General features: G+C 37.7%; 1 protein-coding gene across 8 annotated transcripts in view; it reads left to right on the top strand.

Moving 5' to 3' along the window:
• ATXN2 (ataxin 2) overlaps positions 1-20,775 on the top strand; it is a 114,438-nt gene that overhangs the window by 31,130 nt on the left and 62,533 nt on the right. For all 8 annotated transcript variants that reach the window (XM_058531425.1, XM_058531428.1, XM_058531426.1 and 5 more), the window contains exons 2-5: positions 1,791-1,827; positions 2,995-3,054; positions 3,554-3,625; positions 4,161-4,311. In XM_058531425.1, the coding sequence (XP_058387408.1) occupies positions 1,791-1,827; positions 2,995-3,054; positions 3,554-3,625; positions 4,161-4,311 (320 nt within the window). The remainder of the gene's footprint in view (positions 1-1,790; positions 1,828-2,994; positions 3,055-3,553; positions 3,626-4,160; positions 4,312-20,775) is intronic.

The following is a 20,775-nucleotide window of genomic DNA, read 5'->3' as shown; positions in this document are numbered from 1 at the left end:
ATGCTAACATTCCCTTGGGTGTCCAGCCACCTGGTACATTGGTGGCAATCAGTGGTTTCTACCCTCTGTACCCACTGTGAGTCTTAATTTTCTCTGTTGAACGATTTGTTCTAAGTAAACTGGATTGTCAAAACAATTGCTCTTTATTGGTCAAGGATATAACTGTATAATCAATTTTAACAAGTGTGACCTCTGTAAAGGAGTTTTATGTTTTAAACTCTTAAATGGCTTTGTGGGGATGCCACATGAGTTTAAGGGCACTTAATTGGTCGCATTTGTTTAAGTCTTTTAACTGTGGCATCTCAGCAATCACTAGGATAAGATAATGCTTCAGAGCAAAATTTAGCCATTTTATAGCCTTTGGCTACAGATTACAAATAAATAGAAAAACCCAGTAAATTCAAATGATGTTTGAAAAAAATGTAGAAATTCGGTTAGGCTTAATTGCAAAGTTAGTTTATTCCTTGTGATGCGATTTCAGAGAGGCAGCATAACCTAGAAATGAAAAGCCTGGACCTTGGATCACCTGGTTCAAATACCAGCTCTGCTGCTCGTAAACTGGACGATTTTGGTCAAGATCTTATTAACTGCTAAGGTTCAGTTTCCTTGCCTATAAAGTAGGGGTGAGAGGTTTGACATAGTGCTTATCGTAGTGTCTCATTTATAGTAAGTTCTATAAGTGATAAATTATTGGTCATATTCCTTAGACTTCAGGAATTTCTCTCTCTCTGCTGTGTGTGAGGCAAAGAGTTACAGAATCAGAATGTTATAAATGGAAGGAATCTCATAGGTGATTTGGTCCAAGACATTAATTTCTAGATGAGGGAAGGTGACACGGTTGGAGACCAAACCAGCCTTGGCCCTGGAGTGCTAAGATCAGTGCTACTTTTCTGGGAGTTGGCACCGTTCATACTGCTAGACTTTCTGGACCTGAATTGTGCTTCTCTTTGACTGTTTTAAGTTTGTGGCTTAATTTGAGTGTTGTAATTATTTTATTAAAGTGAGATTCCACTCCTGTTATTCCACAGTAACTAATGTTTCTGAGGAATATAACATTTGACTTTATTCATCATTTCATAAGAGGCCTAATCTTTTCCTATGGAGCAAGCCTTAGGGTGTATTATGCTCTGTAATTAAATTCACTTGAAAGTAGAGCCCATGTTACTAGAAATTACTTGACAGCCGACTTTGGTGTACTGCCTTGTTTCAGAGGGAAGGGGATTGGCAGGGAAAGGCACTCGCTATATAGATCCTGATAGAGGCAGTTAGTATTTAGGAGTGAAAGTGCTTTGAGTGATTTAACTTATTTGCAAATGTTTTTCTGCAATTATAAGCACAGTACCTGTTTTTAGAGGCAAGGGAAAATATGGGAGGTGACTTAATATCAGTCAAATATGTCACTTAAATGAGGAATAGATTCTATATTTTGTTCCCGAGTAGCTTTTTATAACAGAGTGATTGGTTACTTTTGGAGTAAAAATTATTATATTTAGTATTGGTTATTTCTTCCAGTAGGCTATTTTTATTTTTACTTCATTTATTTGATTTTGATCACGTCCATCTTCTTTCCTCCCTCCGTCCCTTGACCCATACATGTTCTGGGTCTCTGAGCCAGCAAAGCACAGAGAGAGCCATACTTACGTAGCCTTTATACTTGCTGTTAGATGAGCCCCCCTCACAGATAGCTTGTGTTTTATTTGAATGGAATTATAAGATATTTTAAATTTGAAAATATTTTTTAGCTTGTTTAGCGTGTTGAATTTAATAAACATAATATTTAATCTTTTCAGAGGTCGAAACAGTAGCAAAGGCCTGCCTCAGTCTACGGTGAGTAACTTCAATGTTATTTGTTTGGAAAAATTGGTAACTAAAATGTGATTCTAAACCATGGACCAAAAAAGCCAAGGCAAAAAAAAAAAATTCCCTTCTCTTGAATTTTATATCTCAGGTAACCTTTATAGATCAATACTGTTTGGTGTAAAATTATTAGCTATATGTGTTTTTTTTTGATGATGACGCTGTATAAAATGTATAATTACCTGTAAATAGTATTTTTCATGCAAAATAATAGTAAGTCGTTTGTTCTTTTGTAAATGACTAAAGGCAGATCTAAATGAGTAACCCCCAAAAGATAATTGGAACACCAGGACTGGAGTTTGCAGAGACCTTTGGGTTTTTGATTTTTGGATTAATGTGCTATCTTTTATTCCTTTCATTTTTCTCACTTGGAAAGGGCTTTCTGGTTTTAAATTTCAGAACTTTATCAATGAAATGAAACTGTGCATAAAGGGCAGAAGGTATAAGTTCCACATGATAGAAGAAATAGATGAGAAGCTATCACAAGCTGCCACTAATTTTTGAGACTTTGCCTTTATTGGACAGATTTTCTTCTTTAGAATCAGGAGGGCACACGCTTGTGTAGTATGTAGTAAGGAGTGGTGTGGTTGATTAGACCTTAGAGCACTGTTATTGATTCAGATATGCTGAGAGAAGATAGTCAAGGGTCTGCTTCAAAGGTGCCCTGCACTTCACCCCATTTATTTATTAAGGTACACTTAACCCTATTTAGTGTACAGGTTTGTGAGTTTTGACACACAGAATTGTGTAACCACCATCACAGTCAAGATAATAGAACAGTTACATCACCTCCAAAAATGTCTCATACCACAGTGTGGTGAGCTCTCCTCCCTTACTCCCCAACAATTGACCTGTCTTCTGTTCCTATGGTTTTGTCTTTCCCCATATGTGCAAGTTCACTTTTACTTTTTTTATCATGTATAGTCAAAACATTGTTAGTTGATAGGACTGATTTCACTTTTGAAAACTTAAGCTTTTATTCTCTAAGGAAGCAAAAGATTGTAGTAAACCAAATCTTCCTTTAACCTGTAAGATATTATAAACCTAACTAAACATTTTGTAACAATAAATATTAACTTTAATATATATACAAGGATAAATATTGATTACTGTTAATGTTTTTTCTTAATATTCCAGATTTCTTTTGATGGAATCTATGCAAATATGAGGATGGTTCATATACTTACATCAGTTGTTGTAAGTTTTCAGTTTATTGGGTAGAAACTGCCTTGGGAGTGGAATTAAGTAATTTCATAAAGTTAAAATGTGAATGAATGATTCTCAAAGTAACATTTCTTAGGTCATGTTTAATTAGGATGATTTAGAAAAAACAGATTAGAACTCTATCCCAAGCTATTGTAACTCACTAAAAAAGCATTCTTGTTAACCCTGCTGTGTACAAAATAATAGTAGTAGTTGATTGTCTTTAGTGCATTATTTGGTCACCTATAAAACTACAGTCAGAAATACTTATTTCCAGTATTTAAGTTCATACTGCAAACTCTGAGCAGGGCCTCCTGAAGAATTTTGAAAATTCAGTGTATTGTTCATGTTTTAAAATTTTTTGTTGTTCTGTTGGTGAATACCTAATATGTTGAATGAGGCCTGATGAGCTGTAAAAAGTAAAATTAAAACAATTATCCCCCATGTCTGGGTAGCCCACTGTTTCTTTGATGAATTAATTGTATGTTTTTAGGGATCCAAATGTGAAGTACAAGTGAAAAACGGAGGTATATATGAAGGAGTTTTTAAAACATACAGTCCTAAGGTAATTTTTACTCTTTTCCTTTTTGTTAAATGTAAAACCTCATCACTCATCAACTACTGTATGTTTGTATGGCTTCTTGGCAGTGTCTATTAGTTTCTGACATAGCAATTTATAGTTATGAGGTGGGTATGTTTGTCACATTTTCTTGCTCAGTGCTTTACCTTTAAAGCACTTTTTAAAACCACATTGAATGATTTCACTCCTCAGTTTTATAGACTGGTTTGTATAATCAAAAAGACTTGCTCTATGTGCTTATTAAAATATTTTGGCCTTTTCAAGCACTGTGGACTAGCAGAGGGATTGGGTGGTTTGTTGTTTTTCTCTTTATCACTATTAATATGCTTAAGACAGACCGTGGTAGCAAGGACCAACATTTAGATATAGAGGATTTTTGAATGATGGACTGGAAAATAGATCATTTTTTGAGATTATTTTTGCCAGACATACAAGAAATACTACCTTGATGTGCTGAAGAATTCCTGACAAATTTTATTTTGTAAATATTTTGAATATTTACTCATGTTTTTCATTTTAGTGTGATTTAGTGCTTGATGCTGCACATGAGAAAAGTACAGAATCCAGTTCAGGGCCAAAACGTGAAGAAATAATGGAGAGTATTTTGTTCAAGTGTTCAGACTTTGTTGTGGTACAATTTAAAGATATGGACTCCAGTTATGCAAGAAGAGGTGAGTTTTGATTTCCTAAGTATGCTTCATGGTTTATAAGATTTATTCAAGCAAAGGCTCTCTACTTTGATCATACAGACTTTTCTTTTTAAAGAAATATGGGCTTTTTAAAATAACCTGATTAAGACAAATGGGAACTTTGATACGTTTTTGTTGGAAAATATTTAAAATGTTAGAAGAAGTTTCTGTGGTAGTTTTAGTAGGATAAATAGTGAGAGTCTGTGTTCTATTAAAAAATAGTTTGTACATTGTATGATTTCACTCATATGTGGAAAGTAAACAAACATAGGATAAAGAGAACAGATTAGTGGTTACCAGGGGGAAAGAGGGTAGAGAGTGGGTGAAAGGGTAAAGGGACACATATGTATGGTGATAGATAAAAACTAGACTGTTGGTGGTGAGCACTATGCAGTCTATACAGAAACTGATATATAATAATGTACATCTGAAATTACACAGTGTTAAAAACCAATATGACCTCAATAAAAAAATAAGTTTGTAAAGGATTTTCTATAGTTTCATGTTCAAGAACGCTACTGAATATACTCAGCTGAAAATTTCCTGTCCTGTTTGGCCTACAAGGGTTTACTTTATCAATTTTTAGTTTTATAATGCTCATAAATAATGCTTATAGATAGTTTCATTATTATGGTTCTATAAATGCTTTAGTTTTAAATCTGGAAAGAAATCAAAGCACAGAGCTAAGGGAGAAAGGCAGAGAGCTGTGGATAGAAAACAGTTGTCTAATGAAGATGAAAAAGGGTGAAGAAGTAGAACATGGATATTTACAAAAACATGCAGAGTATGGGATTATGTTTTGAGAATATAAAAGTGGTGATGTAGTTACATTAAAATGTAATCTGTTTCAAGTGTCCATTGAGGAGGAAAATATGAGCATTGCTGTTAATCATTTGGAGAGCATACTCTGCAGTGCTGAGTTCACTAACACATTGAAAGGTTCTTCTGGGCAATTTTGAACTTGGTTCTAAAATTCTTAAATGGATTTTTTTTTTGGGGTCTAATCTCTAGTTGATTCTGTTGCAAATTGTAACTCATCACAATTTTTGATTTTCTGATTCAGTCTATACCAATAGCTGTTTTTGTTGTTGCACGGATTTTTCTACACTTATTTAAAAATTGTAAGCCGCCAGTAAGTTAAAGCCTTTCTCTTGGACATCTTAACGAGGTTCTTACCTATACTTTGCATGCTTTTTGAAAAGCCAGCAGTGCTAGGTACTCTGTAACTACTTTGCAGTGTTGATGAAAGCACTGTGTTCTGTTCTTGTATCTTCTCACACGTCTGTGTGGTTGATTCACAACTCTTTGTCTGAGAGTCCTTCAGTGGCCTGTACAAGGAAACAAGTCTTTGTTTAGTTGCTGCTTTTGGAGTTGATCTTATCTATGCCTAGGAGCACAAAATTATTTATATTTATACTTATACTGTTGAAGTATTTCAGTATTTTAAATTTAAAAATTGACTTTGGATCATAAGCCAAAGGGAAAATAAAATTTTAGTTGACTTTAGAACATAGCACTCTAGAAAAAGTATGGGCCACAATAACAACAAAATGTTTCCTATTCTATTGGGTACCAGGCCGTTTAGCTAACAGTCATTCACAATACGCTTTGTTTTTTGTTCTTAAAGTGAATTAGCATTTCCCAAATTTGGAAAGGTAAATATTACTTGGAGATATTTATGGTATCCCATCCTTTGATCCTCTTCAAAATTAATGTCTTTAAGTTTTTATTATTTTATCTTGTTTTTTATTTTATTATGTCTTTATTTCTCAGGTAATTTGTATTCATTGTAGAAAATTAAGACAATATAGATCAGGGCCGGTCCCGTGGCTTAGCGGTTGGGTGCGCGCTCCGCTGCTGGTGGCCTGGGTTCGGAACCCCGGGCGCGCACCGACGCACCGCTTCTCCGGCCATGCTGGGGCCGCATCCCACATACAGCAACTGGAGGACTGTGCAACTATGATGTGCAGCTATCTGCTGAGACTTTGGGGGAAAAAAATAAATTAAAAAAATTAAAAAAAAAAAGATGTACTCTCCAAGTGTGGCTCCTCATTTAAAAACAAAAAAAGACAATATAGATCAGAGTAACAGCTTTGACAATGTTCAGTACACTCATGAGGGGATGGATGTATTTTGCTATATGGGTAAAAATATAGTTTTCTTGATGAGGACATCCAATAGAGGAGTAATTTCAGGTGTTTTATTTAAAGACTGTAGTGATTTAGTGAAACAATTGTGTTCAGTGCGTGGTATCCTGAAAATAGTATTAATTCATGTGTTTAGGATTTCAGGTCTCTTAAGCCAGATTCTTAACACTATCCCGGCAGAAGTTGCCCTCTATAAAAGTATTATTTTGGAGATACTATTAGTATAGAGAAAACTTTTTTAGAGTAGTTAATTGGCATGGTTCATTGATTCCAAAAATTAAGGCATTTAGTACTGCTTTTCGATTTATATTATTTTGTATTAAAGACTTACTCAGATTTCTAGTCCCCTTGAATAAAGGAAGGTAGAGTTTAACCAGTGATTCTTAATGCTGGGTTCACATTTTAGTGACTCGTGGAGTTTTAAAAAATCTCTAGTTCTCACTTCTAGAGATTATGATTTAATTATAATTAGCCTGGGTGAGGCTCTGGGTATGTGATTCTGCGGTGTGGTCAGGAATGTGAGCCGTGGGTTTCATGTGATAAGATCCTGGGAATGGCTCTGTTCTGTGGGTCTTGAGGATTTGTACTTTCTTTGCCTCACAGTGCCCTTTCTGTCTCAAAATTGGAGATTATCTTGAATAGTCTCCACTGGTATCAGTTTGATACTACTCTTCTGCGTTTTAAATGGGCAGACGGATTCAGGTTTTTTTTAAGGATTAACAGGGGTGAATGAATGATAAGAATGAAAATACTAATATTACATTGTAGCCTCCTAAAAGACGAGGGAAATTTGTTTTCTTTCTGAGCTTTTATCTTATAATGCTCTTCTGTAATAGCACTGTCAAAGTCTTAAGGTTGATAATATTAACTAAAATTTGAAAACATTCTGTTTCAGACTCTGTGCTAAGTGTTTTACATGTATTTTCTTCATTTAATCATCCCAGCTTCTTTCTCAAGTGGATATGTTCTTATCCACATGTTGTAAGTGAGGAAACAGAGACATGGTTAAGTGACTTGGTAAAGTGAGGACACAAACCCAGTGCTCTCTAATGCCAAGTCATGTTCTTAAACATTGTATTGTAGTGACGTCAAGTATATGGTCTAATTTGTTGTTTAGCTGAGCTGTGTCAGAATAAATCTGCATTTACCTTAAAGGACTTCCCCACAAAGAAAGCTAAAAATAAAAAACAAAATTCTCACGCAGTATAAATATGCAGATTATTACATCGTTCAAGATTCTTTTCTTTTTTTAATCTTTGGTTTTATTTGGGAGGAAACTTTTTAAAGTTAGTAAGGTAAATGTGGCTTTTAAGTTCTTAATGCTAACTTCACTGATTTCAATAAATTTAAAAAATAGTCATGGTCATACACATGCAAATGAATAGGGCCTAGAAATAATTGCTATCTTCTTATGATACAGTGAATAACTTACATTTGATCTCTTTTTTAATTAATTTATTTATTTTTGCTGAGGAAGATTAGCCCTGAGCTAACATCTGTCGCCAATCTTCCTATTTTTTTGCTTGAGGAAGATTGTCCCTGAGCTAACATCTGTGCCAGTCTTCCTCCACTCTATACGTGGGTCGCCACCACAGCATGGCTGACGAGTGGTATAGGTCCACACCTGGGATCTGAACCCATGAACCTGGGCCGCTGAAGCAGAGCGTGCCAAACTTCACCACCACACCACGAGGCCAGCCCCTTCATTTGGTCTCTTGAATATTATACATGTACCACTTTGATTTATGGGCAAATGAAAAGTAGCTTTACATTTTGTAAGCTGTGGATTCCTTTTTTGCCCACACCTTATTAGAGGAGACCATCAGATTACCACTAGAAAATTAATGTGTTTTATTCTTTATTTGAATTCCAGTGCAGACAGATCTGGGATGCTCTCATTTTCCCCTCTTTATTTTGCCCTCTGTTTTTTAGGGCATTCAGCTGCCTTTTTTCTCTGCATCTGTCTGCCTTGAAAATCGTGTATCATCTCTGCTTGCTTTTACTTGGCTCTCTCTCTCTCCAGTGTCCCTTGCGCGTCTGATTTTCTCTTGCATTCTCCTCCTGCTCTTCCTGTTGCTCCTTTATTCATAGTTTGCTCTTTGATTTAATACCCCAACTCAACTATACTTTAGTTTTGTGGCTTCTCTTCTGCTTCCTTATTCCATTTCTCCTCATGCTTCTTTCTACTGCTTCGTTTCTTGTGTAGTATTCTCAACCTAGAGAACAAGGGTCAGCAAACTTGAGACCTGTGGGCCAAATGCACTCAACAGTAAAGAAAGTTTTATGATGATGCAGTTATACCCATTTGTTTATGCATTGTCTATCGCTGCTTTCATTCTACAGTGATAGAGTTGGGTAGTTGTCATAGAGACTATATGGCTTGCAAAGCCAAGAAATATTTACTCTCTGGCCCTAATACTTTGTAAATTCATCTAATTTCTTATTTGTGACCATTCAGATTGGATTTAGTCTGAAGAATCACTTTTGCTTACTAGCTCCTTTGTCACAATGAGTAAAAAATCATATGTGAGAAAATTGGTTATTGGGAATGATCTCCATCATCAGCTACCTGCCCCCTCCCCCATCCACAAATTGATCTTCCCTTTTGCCATCATTATTCTCTTCCCTTTGGTTTTAGTAGAGGGGTTGTCTCACTTCCTGTTTAATCCCATCTTCTCCGGTCCTGCTCTTGACTCTGTCCATTCTACTATTCCTGGGTTTTTGCTCTTTTATATCACCTGTTTCCACACTCATCAACCTCTCTCTCTCCACTTACTCTTTCCCTTTAGCCTGAAAACCTATTCAAGTTCTGCTCATCCTAAAAAGGATCCCCCCCCTTTTTTAAATTTTATTTATTTATTTATTTATTTTCCCCCCAAAGCCCCAGTAGATAGTTGTATGTCATAGCTGCACATCCTTCTAGTTGCTGTATGTGGGACACGGCCTCAGCATGGCCGGAGAAGCGGTGCGTCAGTGCGCACCCGGGATCCGAACCCGGGCCGCCAGCAGCGGAGCGCGTGCACTTAACCGCTAAGCCACGGGCCGTCCCAGGATCCCTTTTTATCCTGAATTCTTCTAGTTATTATCCTGTCTGTCTTCCTTTCTTATCCAAACTTTTTAACTCTCCTTTTCTGCTGACTCCTCATCCCATTGTAATCTGCCTTTTGAGTATTTATACTCACAACTTGGAAACTTCTGAGGTGAAATCAACAAACTGTTGATTTCAGAACTGCTTCTGAAATGGCTCTTCTGTTTTTCATGTGTCTTATTAATCATTCCTTCCTTGCCTCATTCTTGGGCTTTCTTTCTTTCACACTGCCCTTACATGTGTTTGTGTTCCTGGTGTTTCTTTCTCTGCCCACTGCTCCTACCACATGTCAGTCACTTATACACTCTCATAATCTCAGCTACCACATATAAGCCCCTCCCCAGCATCTCTGTATGATTGCCCTTATACCATGTTGTATTATAATTAGATGTTTCTGTCTCTTCCATTATACTTTGAGCTCCTTGTGTGGGTACTGTATTTTTTTTATCCTAGCAGTGTAGTATAGTGTTTTGGCATATAGTACAGGCTCAATATAAATGTCTTTTGAATGAATGAAATTAGAGCCATCACACACTTTTAAAGAAGTGCTAGTTTATGTAAAGAATAAGAAAGCTACAAATGGTCTTATGTATACAGCCAGCCAACAGATACTTAGCTCTGGAATGTATTCATTGCTGTGCTTGTTGCTGTGGACAGTACAGAGAAATTCAAGACTTAATCTATTTTGAGTCCCTTGTGAGAACCTAGTGAAACTGTATACCCTCATCCTGGAAAAAACACAACCACAGACTTTTACATTTAATTCCATGGTGTTCACAGTTCCCTAGAGAGTTCATGTACTCCATTTTAAGAAGCTCTGTTCTAGGCATTTTCAGAGTTGGGGATACCAAGGCATGTGAAAGAATTCAAGAAAAACGGAATGTTGAAATTGGTGGCATTGAATTCCAAATGGAGTTCAGAGACATGAAGAATTGTGTAAGTTGTAGTAATCAGAGGAAGTTGGGGTGTGAATGTGTGATTAGAGAGCGGTGAGAAATAAGATCATACAGATTATTTTATTCTGGTATTGCACTATTGTGTTCTCATGTCGTTGTCCTGGAGGTCTGATGGGGCAAGGTCCTGTCAGTAACAGAGAGGGATCTCTTCTGAAGGGCATGACATTAGGAGTGCCATGTCAGTCCTCTAAGGAAGAGGCAGATCCTAGAGCAGGATATGGCCTGGGAAGCCTTGGATTCTGAGAAGTCTAAATGTGTTCCAAATTCATTCATGGGTGGTACTCTAGTAGGGCAGGCAGGCCATAGCCTTGCAGCTGAGGGGGCACATTCTTGGAGCTAGGAGTGCAGTAGGCTCTGTATATGGGCAGGAAGTGCTGGAGTTGGACAGGCAGGCAGTTCTAACGCTGGACAAGTGATCAGGATCGACAGCCTGCCCTTTGTGTAGGAGGGAGGATAGGCCCTGTGGTAGGTAGGCGGATGGGGTGATGGATGGGCAGGTGCTCTTATGGCTGGGGGCTATCCAGGTCTCTGGGCAGGAAGGCCCTATAAGGGGGTTGGCTTGAGTCTGTGGGCTTTGGGAGTAACTTTTCCAGTGAGCCAGCTCCAAGTAACTCCATGTTCTAATATCTTCAGTTAAAACGGAGCCATTTGAAAGTTTACTGCCTCAGCTTGGCTGAGAATGTGTGTCCATGCTGGGGCCAAGTAGTAAATGGAAACTAGCATTTACTGAGACCAGTATGGAGGTGGTGCAGAGATTATTGAGATTAAAAAAAATGAACAAGTATATTGGAACAGGTGATGGAAAACTGAACAGAGTAGTTTGAGGGACACAATAGGGAAGTATTGCATATTTATTAAAATATGGCCTTTCTATTTATTAAAATTTTGTTTCTCTATACATTTTTAGAGCATATAGAAATTCTCTGCTCTATTCTTCATGTGTATGCCAAGGTCAAAGCAATAACTCTTTGTTTATTAAAAACAAAGAAAATAAGCAAACAAACCCTCTAGCATAAAATAGAATTTTATTTAGACGAAATAAAAATATGTTTATTACTACTTAGAGTAAGGTGGTCTGATTCAAGATATATATGGAAACTATTGATTTCTGTTCATTTAACAGCATTAATTAGCATTGTTGTTGTCAGTGCCGTGGAGTCCAGCTCCTAGCAACCCTGTGCACAACGAAGTGGAGCCTTGCCCAGTCTTTGCACCATCCTCTCACCTTCCCAGTGTTTTATCAGACAGTGCTCTGCTACTGTTCGTAGGGTTTTCATGGCCAGTTTTTTCAGAAGTGAATGGCCAGGTCCTTCTTCCTAGTCTGTCTCAGTCTGGAAGCTCCGCTGAAACTTGTCCACCATGGGTGACCCTGCTGGTGTTTGAATACTGGTGGCATAGCTTTCAGCCACACAGCAACATGCAGCCAACACAGTATGACAACCAACGGGTGGTGTGGTTCCCTGACAGGGAAACGAACCTGGGCCATGGTGGTGAGAGCACTGAATCTTAACCACTAGCTCACCAGGGCTGGCATTAATCAGCTAGACAGTACAAAAGAAAATTATCATATTCACAATAGGAACAGAATTTATAGTGTATAGAAATAAGAATAGTATATGTGGATAAGCTGATGACTATAAAAACACTCCTGAAGGACGTAAAAATAGATTTGACTAAATGGAGAAAATGCCATACTTTGAATGGGAATATCTAACACTGTAAAGTTGTCTGTTCTCCTCAGAGTAATCTCTAAAGATAACATCTCTATTTCTGTGGAAATTGACAAAATGATTCTAACGTTTATAGATAATATTATTATTATTATTTTTTTTTTTTGTGAGGAGATCAGCCCTGAGCTAACATCCGCCAATCCTCCTCCTTTTTTGCTGAGGAAGACGGCCCTGGGCTAACATCGGTGCCTATCTTCCTCCACTTTATATGGGACGCCGCCACAGCATGGCTTACCAAGCAGTGCGTCGGTGCGCGCCCGGGATCCGAACCAGCGAACCCCGGGCCGCCGCAGCGGAGCGCGCGCACTTAACCGCTTGCGCCACCGGGCCGGCCCCTATAGATAATATTATTAACAGAAGAATTTTGGAAATTTTTCTTTTACAAGAGTCAAAAAATGAGGACTTGCTTTACTAAACATTAAAATGTATTAGAATTCAAACATAGTTGCCGTAATGGCAAAGAACAGAGAATCCAAAACAGATGAGATTCACAGGGGCATTTTGTTAATATATAATAAAGATAACACTTTAAATCTGGAGTAAAGGTTTATTCAGTAAATATTCAGTACAATATTTGGGGGGGGGGAGTTAGATTCCTACTTCACTCCTGTCACCAAAATAAAACCCAGCTGGTTAGAGAGAGAAATATTTTAAAAAAAAAAAAAAACACTGTGGAAATTCTAGACCAGTTCTATGAATTTATATCATTTTGAGATGAGGAAGGACTTTATAAGCCTGACCACCAAAGCAAAAATTCATAAAGTAAAAATAAGAAAAGTTAAAGACTTAGATGTGTCCAGAAGTACCCTAAATTTTAGAAGACATGCTACGAAGTGGGAAAAATAGAATAAAAGAAGTTTTACAAATGGCTGGTAAATATAGGGAAAGATAGTCCCCTTCACTAGTTATCAAAGAAATGCAATTTCAGAGCAGGAGAATATGATTTTTCTTCTTTTAGCTTCCTGAAGGGTCAAGTGAGAAAAATTAATACAGCCTGATGAGAGTGAGGGAATCAGAAAATGACTTTCCCTCTGCTAGTGGGGCAGCTTAAGTAAAGCAAGTAGCTTTCTTGAACTCTCTAGTAGGTGATTCCATTGAGTCCAGGACATTTCAGGAAGACAGTTTCCTTGGTAGTATTGTGTAATACTAGTATACCCAGTTACTGTCTGGTTTTAGTTTTATTTTCTCTCTTGCTCTGCACAGTCTCAGTGGAGTCTTATGAACAGCAAATATATTTAAAAAGAGTAATAAAGCAGTAGTAATAAAGCAGGGCAGTGAAGGAATGTGGATGAATTGTCTCCATTTTAATTTCTGTTCCATCTGACTGTAAATGGGAATTGATTGCTTTGTCAGTCCTCACAAAGACTTTAAGGGAGCGTGTGCACTTGAACAATTGTTCTTCTAATTTATTTTAGGAAAGAACAGTCTGAATCTGTAAAATGTTTTATATATTTGTCAAGTAAACGGAAAGATGTTTGTACAGCTGTAAGAATTGGAATTAATTTCATTTACTAACTTTTTCCTGTTTCCAAACACTTTTGCTATAGGTTTGAGAGTAAGTTGTAAAAAGACTGTGTTGGCTAATAGTATTGGAAGTTGAGTTCCCAAAGATTCCTGAACGTTTCTGCATTTACTTTTGTTTTTTTTGTCCTAAATTTTCTACAAAATCACTTTCCTTTTTCCTTTCTCTCTTTCTTTAACTTTTGAGATGAAAACAATACCTTTTATGAAAAACTTCTGGAAGAATGATTAGACCCCCTTTCATTCTTTCAGATGGCACAGACTCCTCCCCCCTCAAAATGGGGTTCGGAACCAGGAGCCCAATAGAGAAGCTGAAAACAGAATGTTCACCTGCTCATACCTCACTCCACAAAGTATATCTTTCTGTTGGCATCTTTGTTAAAATTTTTTTTGATCTCTTTTGGAGATAATCTGGGAACTAGAAATCTAACCTTCTGGGGAGCCTGTCACCTTGTTTTTTAAACACAGCAAGCCTCACAAAGTGGTCTTCCATTTTTCTCTTGTTCTTCTGTGTTGCACTGATCTGGCTTTGCTATAGAATTTGGTGTGTGTTTGATTCTGTGGAGTCTTGACTATTGATCTTCAATCAGATCTTTCAAAGGAATCTGGTTTGTGGGTTTAAATTTTTTTCCCTTGGTACTTGGTTGATTTTTAAGTCAAATACAACAGCATTTTAAATGATAAAATTTCTGAACAATTTCACCTCAAATTTTTTGTTTCTTTGCTAAGCAAGATTCACCCTGAGCTAACATCTGCTGCCAGTCTTCTTCTTTTTTTTTGCTTGGGGAAGATTCGCTCTGAGCTAACATCTGTGCCAGTCTTCCTCTGTCTTGCATGTTGGTCACTGCCGCAACATGGCTGACGAGTGGTGTAGGTCCGCGCCCAGGACCCGAACCTGCAAACCCTGGCTGCCAAAGCAGAGTGCGCCGAACTTAACCATTAGGCCACCGGGGCTGGCCATATTCAAACTTTTGATCAAATATTGTAGCATCAAAAGCATTTGTATGATTGTTTATTGTGGAAGCCCTATATCCTGTGTGCTTTTTAAATAGTGCGTTGATTGAGATGTCTGTTCTATTTCCTAGTCATATTCTGGGCTTTCCCATTGGACTCTGTAAGAGGGACAGAGACACAAATTAAATTGTGAACTGTGTTTTTTTGTTGTTGTTTTTTGGTGAGGAAGATTGGCCCTGAGCTAACATCTCTGCCAGTCTTCCTCTATTTTGTATATGGGCAGCTGCCACAGCATGGCTTGATGAGCAGTGTGTAGGTTTGTGCCTGGGATCTGAACCTGCAAACCCCAGGCTGTCGAAGTAGAGCACGTGAACTCAACTACTATGCCACCGGGCCGGCCCTGTGAGCTGTGTTTTTAACAAGAACAATACTTTGGGGTTGGCTTTTCCACATCAGTTGATTCTTTCCATACTTGGGTCCAAAGGGTACCTAGATCAGATCTCAGAAAAGAACAGAAAATGGTTTGGGTGGTTTGGTTTGATTCTAAAGCATAGTGTCTGTTTTCTAATTTTTAATTAATTTATCTTTAACACAGCAGGTGATGTTTGGACTGAAATTAAAGACTCTTAACATGACATACTATCCTTTTCCTTGGAGTTGCTTGTTGCTCGGGAAAGGACTTTTTCAGGTGGCTTACTGTGTTTTTTAGAGCTCATTACTGCTGCTTTCCGTCTACTGTATTTGCTTTTGAAGCTAACATCCGTTAGATCTCTTGCCTACTTCAGCTGTTCTGATAGCCTCCATCTCAGTTTTCTTGCTAAGAAATTGGCAAGAATTTGTCATTTCTTCCCTGAGTGGTAAATTTATTTTGAGTTATAGAATTCAGAATTTTTTTTAATGGAGATCACAGTAAAAAATAACTACTGCTCTAGGCTATATTATTTTGTTGTCAGAGAACAGAGAAAAATGGCATTTTCTTCGTAGTTGCATATAACTATCAGGAAGAGAAGACTTACCCCACACACCCCCCACCCCTGCCTTTCTTTTTTAAATGATGCATTTTAAAATTGTGTAGGCTTTGTAAAAATGTATTGCTGTGCTTTTAGGTGGACAGCAACCCTTTTGAGTCTTTCCAGGGTAGCTCTTAGGCAATACAATCTTGATTTCCATATGACTGAATGTTGTCAGATCCCAAAAGTTATTTACGTCCACAATAAAATCTGATTTATGTAATTTTTCTCTTACAGCAAGTTAGGAATTTGAGGCTTTGTATGTAGCCTTGAAGTTTTTCTTATTTTACCATTTGGTTGTCATTTAAAAAGAGAAGAAGAGGGGGCCGGCCCACTGGCGTAGTGGTTAAGTGCACGCGCTCTGCTGCAGCAGCCCAAGGGTTGGCAGGTTCAGATCCCTGGCGCGCACTGACGCATGGCTCATCAAGCCATGCTGTGGCGGCGTCCCATATAAAGTAGAGGAAAATGGGCCCAGATGTTAGCCCAGGGCCGATCTTCCTCAGCGAAAAGAGGATTGGCATCGGATGTTAGCTCAGGGCTGATTTCCTCACCAAAGAAAAAATAAAAAGAGAAGAAGGTGCTGGCCCAGTGGCATAGTCGTTAAGTTTGCATGGTCTGCTTCGGTGGCCCCGGGTTCATGGGTTTGGATCCCAGACGTGGACCTACACACCGCTCATCAAACCATGCTTTGGCAGCCTCCTACCTGCAAAATAGAGGAAGACTGGCACACCTGTTAGCTCAGGGCCAATCTTCCTCAAGCGAAAATTGGTGACAGATGTTAGCTCAGGGCCAATCTTCCTCACCACAAAAAAGAAGAAATGACTAAAGCTACAAGTTACCAGTGGGTTCACTTTCTGAGACCGATAAGCACTGTGTGTAAGAAAGCCTGTATTTTATTACTGTCTTTAAATAAGGCAGTGTGCAAAGACATTATTTAGTTGGCTTCATTTCAGGTTCATATAAAGCAGATGATCATGTAGAGTTATGATCCCTGTTGTGATAGGTTATCATCAGTCAGATATGCATTTACTGATTGGGATACAGAGCAGTGTGCCTGACAGACAGGAGCAGTCACCAGTGTTGTGACCGCTGTTACTTGAAAGTTGTCAAAATGAGTGCCAATTCAACTAAAGTTAGAGAAAAGTGAATTTGCATTTCCCACTTTAAACTTCTTCCTACTGATATCTGTATTATTTTGAACCATCAAAAAGTGTAGTAGACATTAAGCCCCAAATCCTGAAAAACAGAATGATGCTGCATATATATGTCAGTGTCTTGAATCGCATAACTCTGATAAGATCAGGTAAGACAACATAGGATCCTGGCTCATCTGAAGTTTCCCAGAAAAGGTATCTTTTGCCCTCTTAGGCCACGTAGGTTTGCAAAGAAGGTTTGGTCTGTTCTAATACTGACGTTTTTCTTCATTGCTGAGTCACAAGACAGCATTGTAGAAATAAAAGATTTCATACCCTGAAATACCTCCAGCTCTTGAATTGCCTTCCAATAAGGCAGATTTTCTTTTATTTGGGACCGCTGTCACCTAGTCCTCATTACCTGGACTGTTGAGTGGAATATTGTTTGTTTTTTGTTTTTTTTTAAATAGCTTTATTGAGATAAAATTCATGTACATTACAATTCCTCACTTTAAGTTGTACAATTCAATTTTTTTTTAGTGTATTCACAGAATTGTGCAGCTATCACTGCAGTCAGTTTTAGAATATCTTCATCACCCCCTTTAACAGTCACTCCTCACTTGCTTCCAACCTCCCCAGCCCTGGGCAACTACTAATCTCTCTGTCTCTGTAGATTGGCCTGTTGTGGACGTTGCATTTAATGGAGTCATACAGTATGTGGCCTTTTGTGACAGGCTTGTTTGGCTTAGTATATAATGTGTTTAAGATTCATCCATGTTGTAGCATGTATAAGTACTTCTTTTCATTGTTGAATAACAATCTATTGCATGGGTGTACTACATTTTATTTATCCACTTATCAGTTGATAGACATTTGGATTGTTTTCACTTTTTGGTTATTGTGAATAATGCTACTATGAACATTCACATGCAAGTTTTTGTGTGGACATTAAATTTTCAGTTCTGTTGGGCATATAACTAGGAGTGGAATTGCTCGGTCATATGGTAACTCTGTCTTTAACCTTTTGAGGGAACTACTGGGCTGTTTTCCAAAGTGCTTTGTCATTCTGCAGTCCCACCAGCAGTGTATGAGTTCCAGTTTTTCCGTGTCCTCACCAGTACTTGTTATTGTCTAGCATCTTTTTTTTTTTTTTAATCTTTCTGACTAGCCATCCTAGTGGGTGGGTATGAAGTAGTATCTCATTTTGGTTTTGATTTGCGTTTCCCTAGTAATGAATGATGTTGTGCATCTTTTCATGTGCTTATTGGAGATTTGTATATCTTCCTTGGAGACACGTCTGTTCAGATCCTTAGTGCATATTTTAATTTCGGTTGTCTTTTTATTACTGACTTATAAGAGTTCTTTATATATTCTGCATATCAGTCTTTCCCTTATCAGACATATGGTTTGCAAATATTTTCTCCCATTTTGTGGGTTGTCTTTTCACTTTCTTGATAGTATCCTTTGAAATAGAAGTTTTTAATTTGGATCAAGTCCCATTTATGTTTTCTTTTTTGTTGTTTGTGCTTTTTGTGTCATATCTAAGAAAGTTGCCTAATCCAAGATCACGAAGATTTATTCCTCTGCTTTCTTTTAAGATTTTTAGAGTTTTATCTCTTATATTTAGGTGTATGATCCATTTTGAGTTAATTTTTGTATAAGGTGTGAGGTAGGGGTCCAACTTCATTATTTCACATGTGGCTATCTAGTTGTCTAAGCACAATCCGTTGAAAAGACTGTTCTTTTCCCGTTGAATTGCCTTGACACCTTTGTTGAAATCAATTGACCATAAATGTAAAGATTTATTTCTGACTGTCAGTTCTATTCTGTAGGTTTATATGTCTGTCCTTATGCTAGTATTAAACTTTCTTGATTACTGTACCTTGGTAGTAAGTTTTGAATTCAAGAGGTGTTAGTCTTCAAAATGTGTTCTTTTTCAAGATTGTTTTGGCTATTCTGGGTCCCTTGCATTTCCATGTGAATTTTAGGATCATCTTGTGAATTTCTGCAGCATGACAGCTGGGATTTTGATAGGAATTGCATTGAATCTGTAGATCGGTTTGGGCATACTACCATCTTAACAACGTTAAATCTTCCAGTCCAAGAACATGGGATGTCTTTCCATTTCTTTAGGTCATCTTTAATTTCTTTCAAAATTGTTTTGTAGTTTTCAGGGTACAAGTTTATTTAAGTAGCTTTATTCCTAAATATTTTATTCTTTTGGATGATATTGTAAATGGAATTTTTTTCTCAATTTCATTTTCAGATTGGAGCAGTATTTTTTTATAGTCTTTATATCCAACTAATATAAAATCTTTCTTTTGACTCTTAGGATAGGCGCTAAACTTTGAGCCCCTCAAAGTGAGAACACACTTTGAGCATGTTTGCTCTGCGCCTGTTGCTGATTTATTAATTTTCCACAGATACCCAGTGCCATTTATGCATGTCTGCTTTGTAAGATTCTTTCTCTCTAATAACCAAAACAACTTGTAATTCTTATTTTTGGAGGTGAGATTTTTATTGTGTTTTTTGGTAGTTTCAAAGTAAGAATATTTTATGAAACAACTTCTGGAGATAAAAGCAAAAAACTTTCCTTCCTTTGAAGCAAATGATAAAGTAGAATGGTCATTCACTCTACTACACGACTGGACACATAAAACACCTATTATAGATTTGAGTTTTAGAGGCCGAGCTTAGCTGGATTTATTCTTTTAGCTCATGATAGTGAACTTGCAAAAAACAGTCACATTTTCTTATCCATTCTTTTTCTTCAGCTGCTTGTAGTGAAATAATACAGATGCCAAGATTCTTTTGGCTTAAGTTTGGAAAGAAAGTTGTTGTTTTCTTCCTTTTACGTTGTTCTTTAAACTTTTCCGTGGTAACGTCACATTTACATTCTTTTCTTCCTCTCTGTTCCCATTGATAGTTTGTACCCAAACTTTACTGTAATCTCCCAATTATCTTTTCCTCCAGATTCTATCACTTCCAATCAATCTTGGACGTTAGCACAAAGAAATTCTTCTTTTTTTTTTTTTTTTTTTAATAATTTTATTTATTTATTTTTCCCCCAAAGCCCCAGTAGATAGTTGTATGTCATAGCTGCACATCCTTCTAGTTGCTGTATGTGGGACGCGGCCTCAGCATGACCGGAGAAGCGGTGCATCGGTGCGCGCCCGGGATCCAAACCCCGGCCGCCAGTAGCAGAGCGCGCGCACTTAACCGCTAAGCCACGGGGCCAGCCCAACACAAAGAAATTCTTAAGCATAGCTTTTATTATATCATCTCATCCCTTGTTCAAAAATCTACAGTGGCCACTGTTGCTTGCAGAAGAAAGTTGGAACACTGTACCTTGCCATTCAGGGCCCTTCCCAGTGGAACTTCTCTTTTTCAACTTAATCTCTCATTATTCTCAATATTACTTCACTGCTTGACCCAAGGTATTATTTTCTGCATGCTATACATATCTTATTTCCATCTTTCAGCTTGCTTATCTTAAAAGAATTGCAGGATTTACTCTCCACCTTGAATACCTCCCTTCCTCACTAGAATTTTAGATACTTTTTTAAGACCAAGCTTATATCTTTCCTCCTTAGAGTCTTCCCTGACTTTCCCCACTCACTGTGGTCTGTTTTTGTTGCCTATACCAATGGCTGCTACACTTGACTACATGGTATTTTTAGCACAGAATGGTTCATCCCCCCTACCCCCAATGAAATCTCATGTTGAATCGCAGTTACAGCAAGGCAGTGGAAGGGGAGAGCAGTGGAGGGTGTCCTAGAACCTTATTGATTCAGCTTTCCGTCTGTCTGCTGAGGTCCCCTGAGGAACTCATAGGGTTCTGTGGAGCACGGTTGGAGAACCAGTTGTCTACCTCATACACTGAACAGTCGGCTTTACAAAGCAGCGT

Source organism: Diceros bicornis, chromosome 35 (genome assembly GCF_020826845.1).
Source record: "Diceros bicornis minor isolate mBicDic1 chromosome 35, mDicBic1.mat.cur, whole genome shotgun sequence".
NCBI classification, from domain to species: domain Eukaryota; kingdom Metazoa; phylum Chordata; class Mammalia; order Perissodactyla; family Rhinocerotidae; genus Diceros; species Diceros bicornis.
Note: the sequence above shows the minus strand (reverse complement) of the source record. Positions and strands in the feature narration are given on the sequence as shown.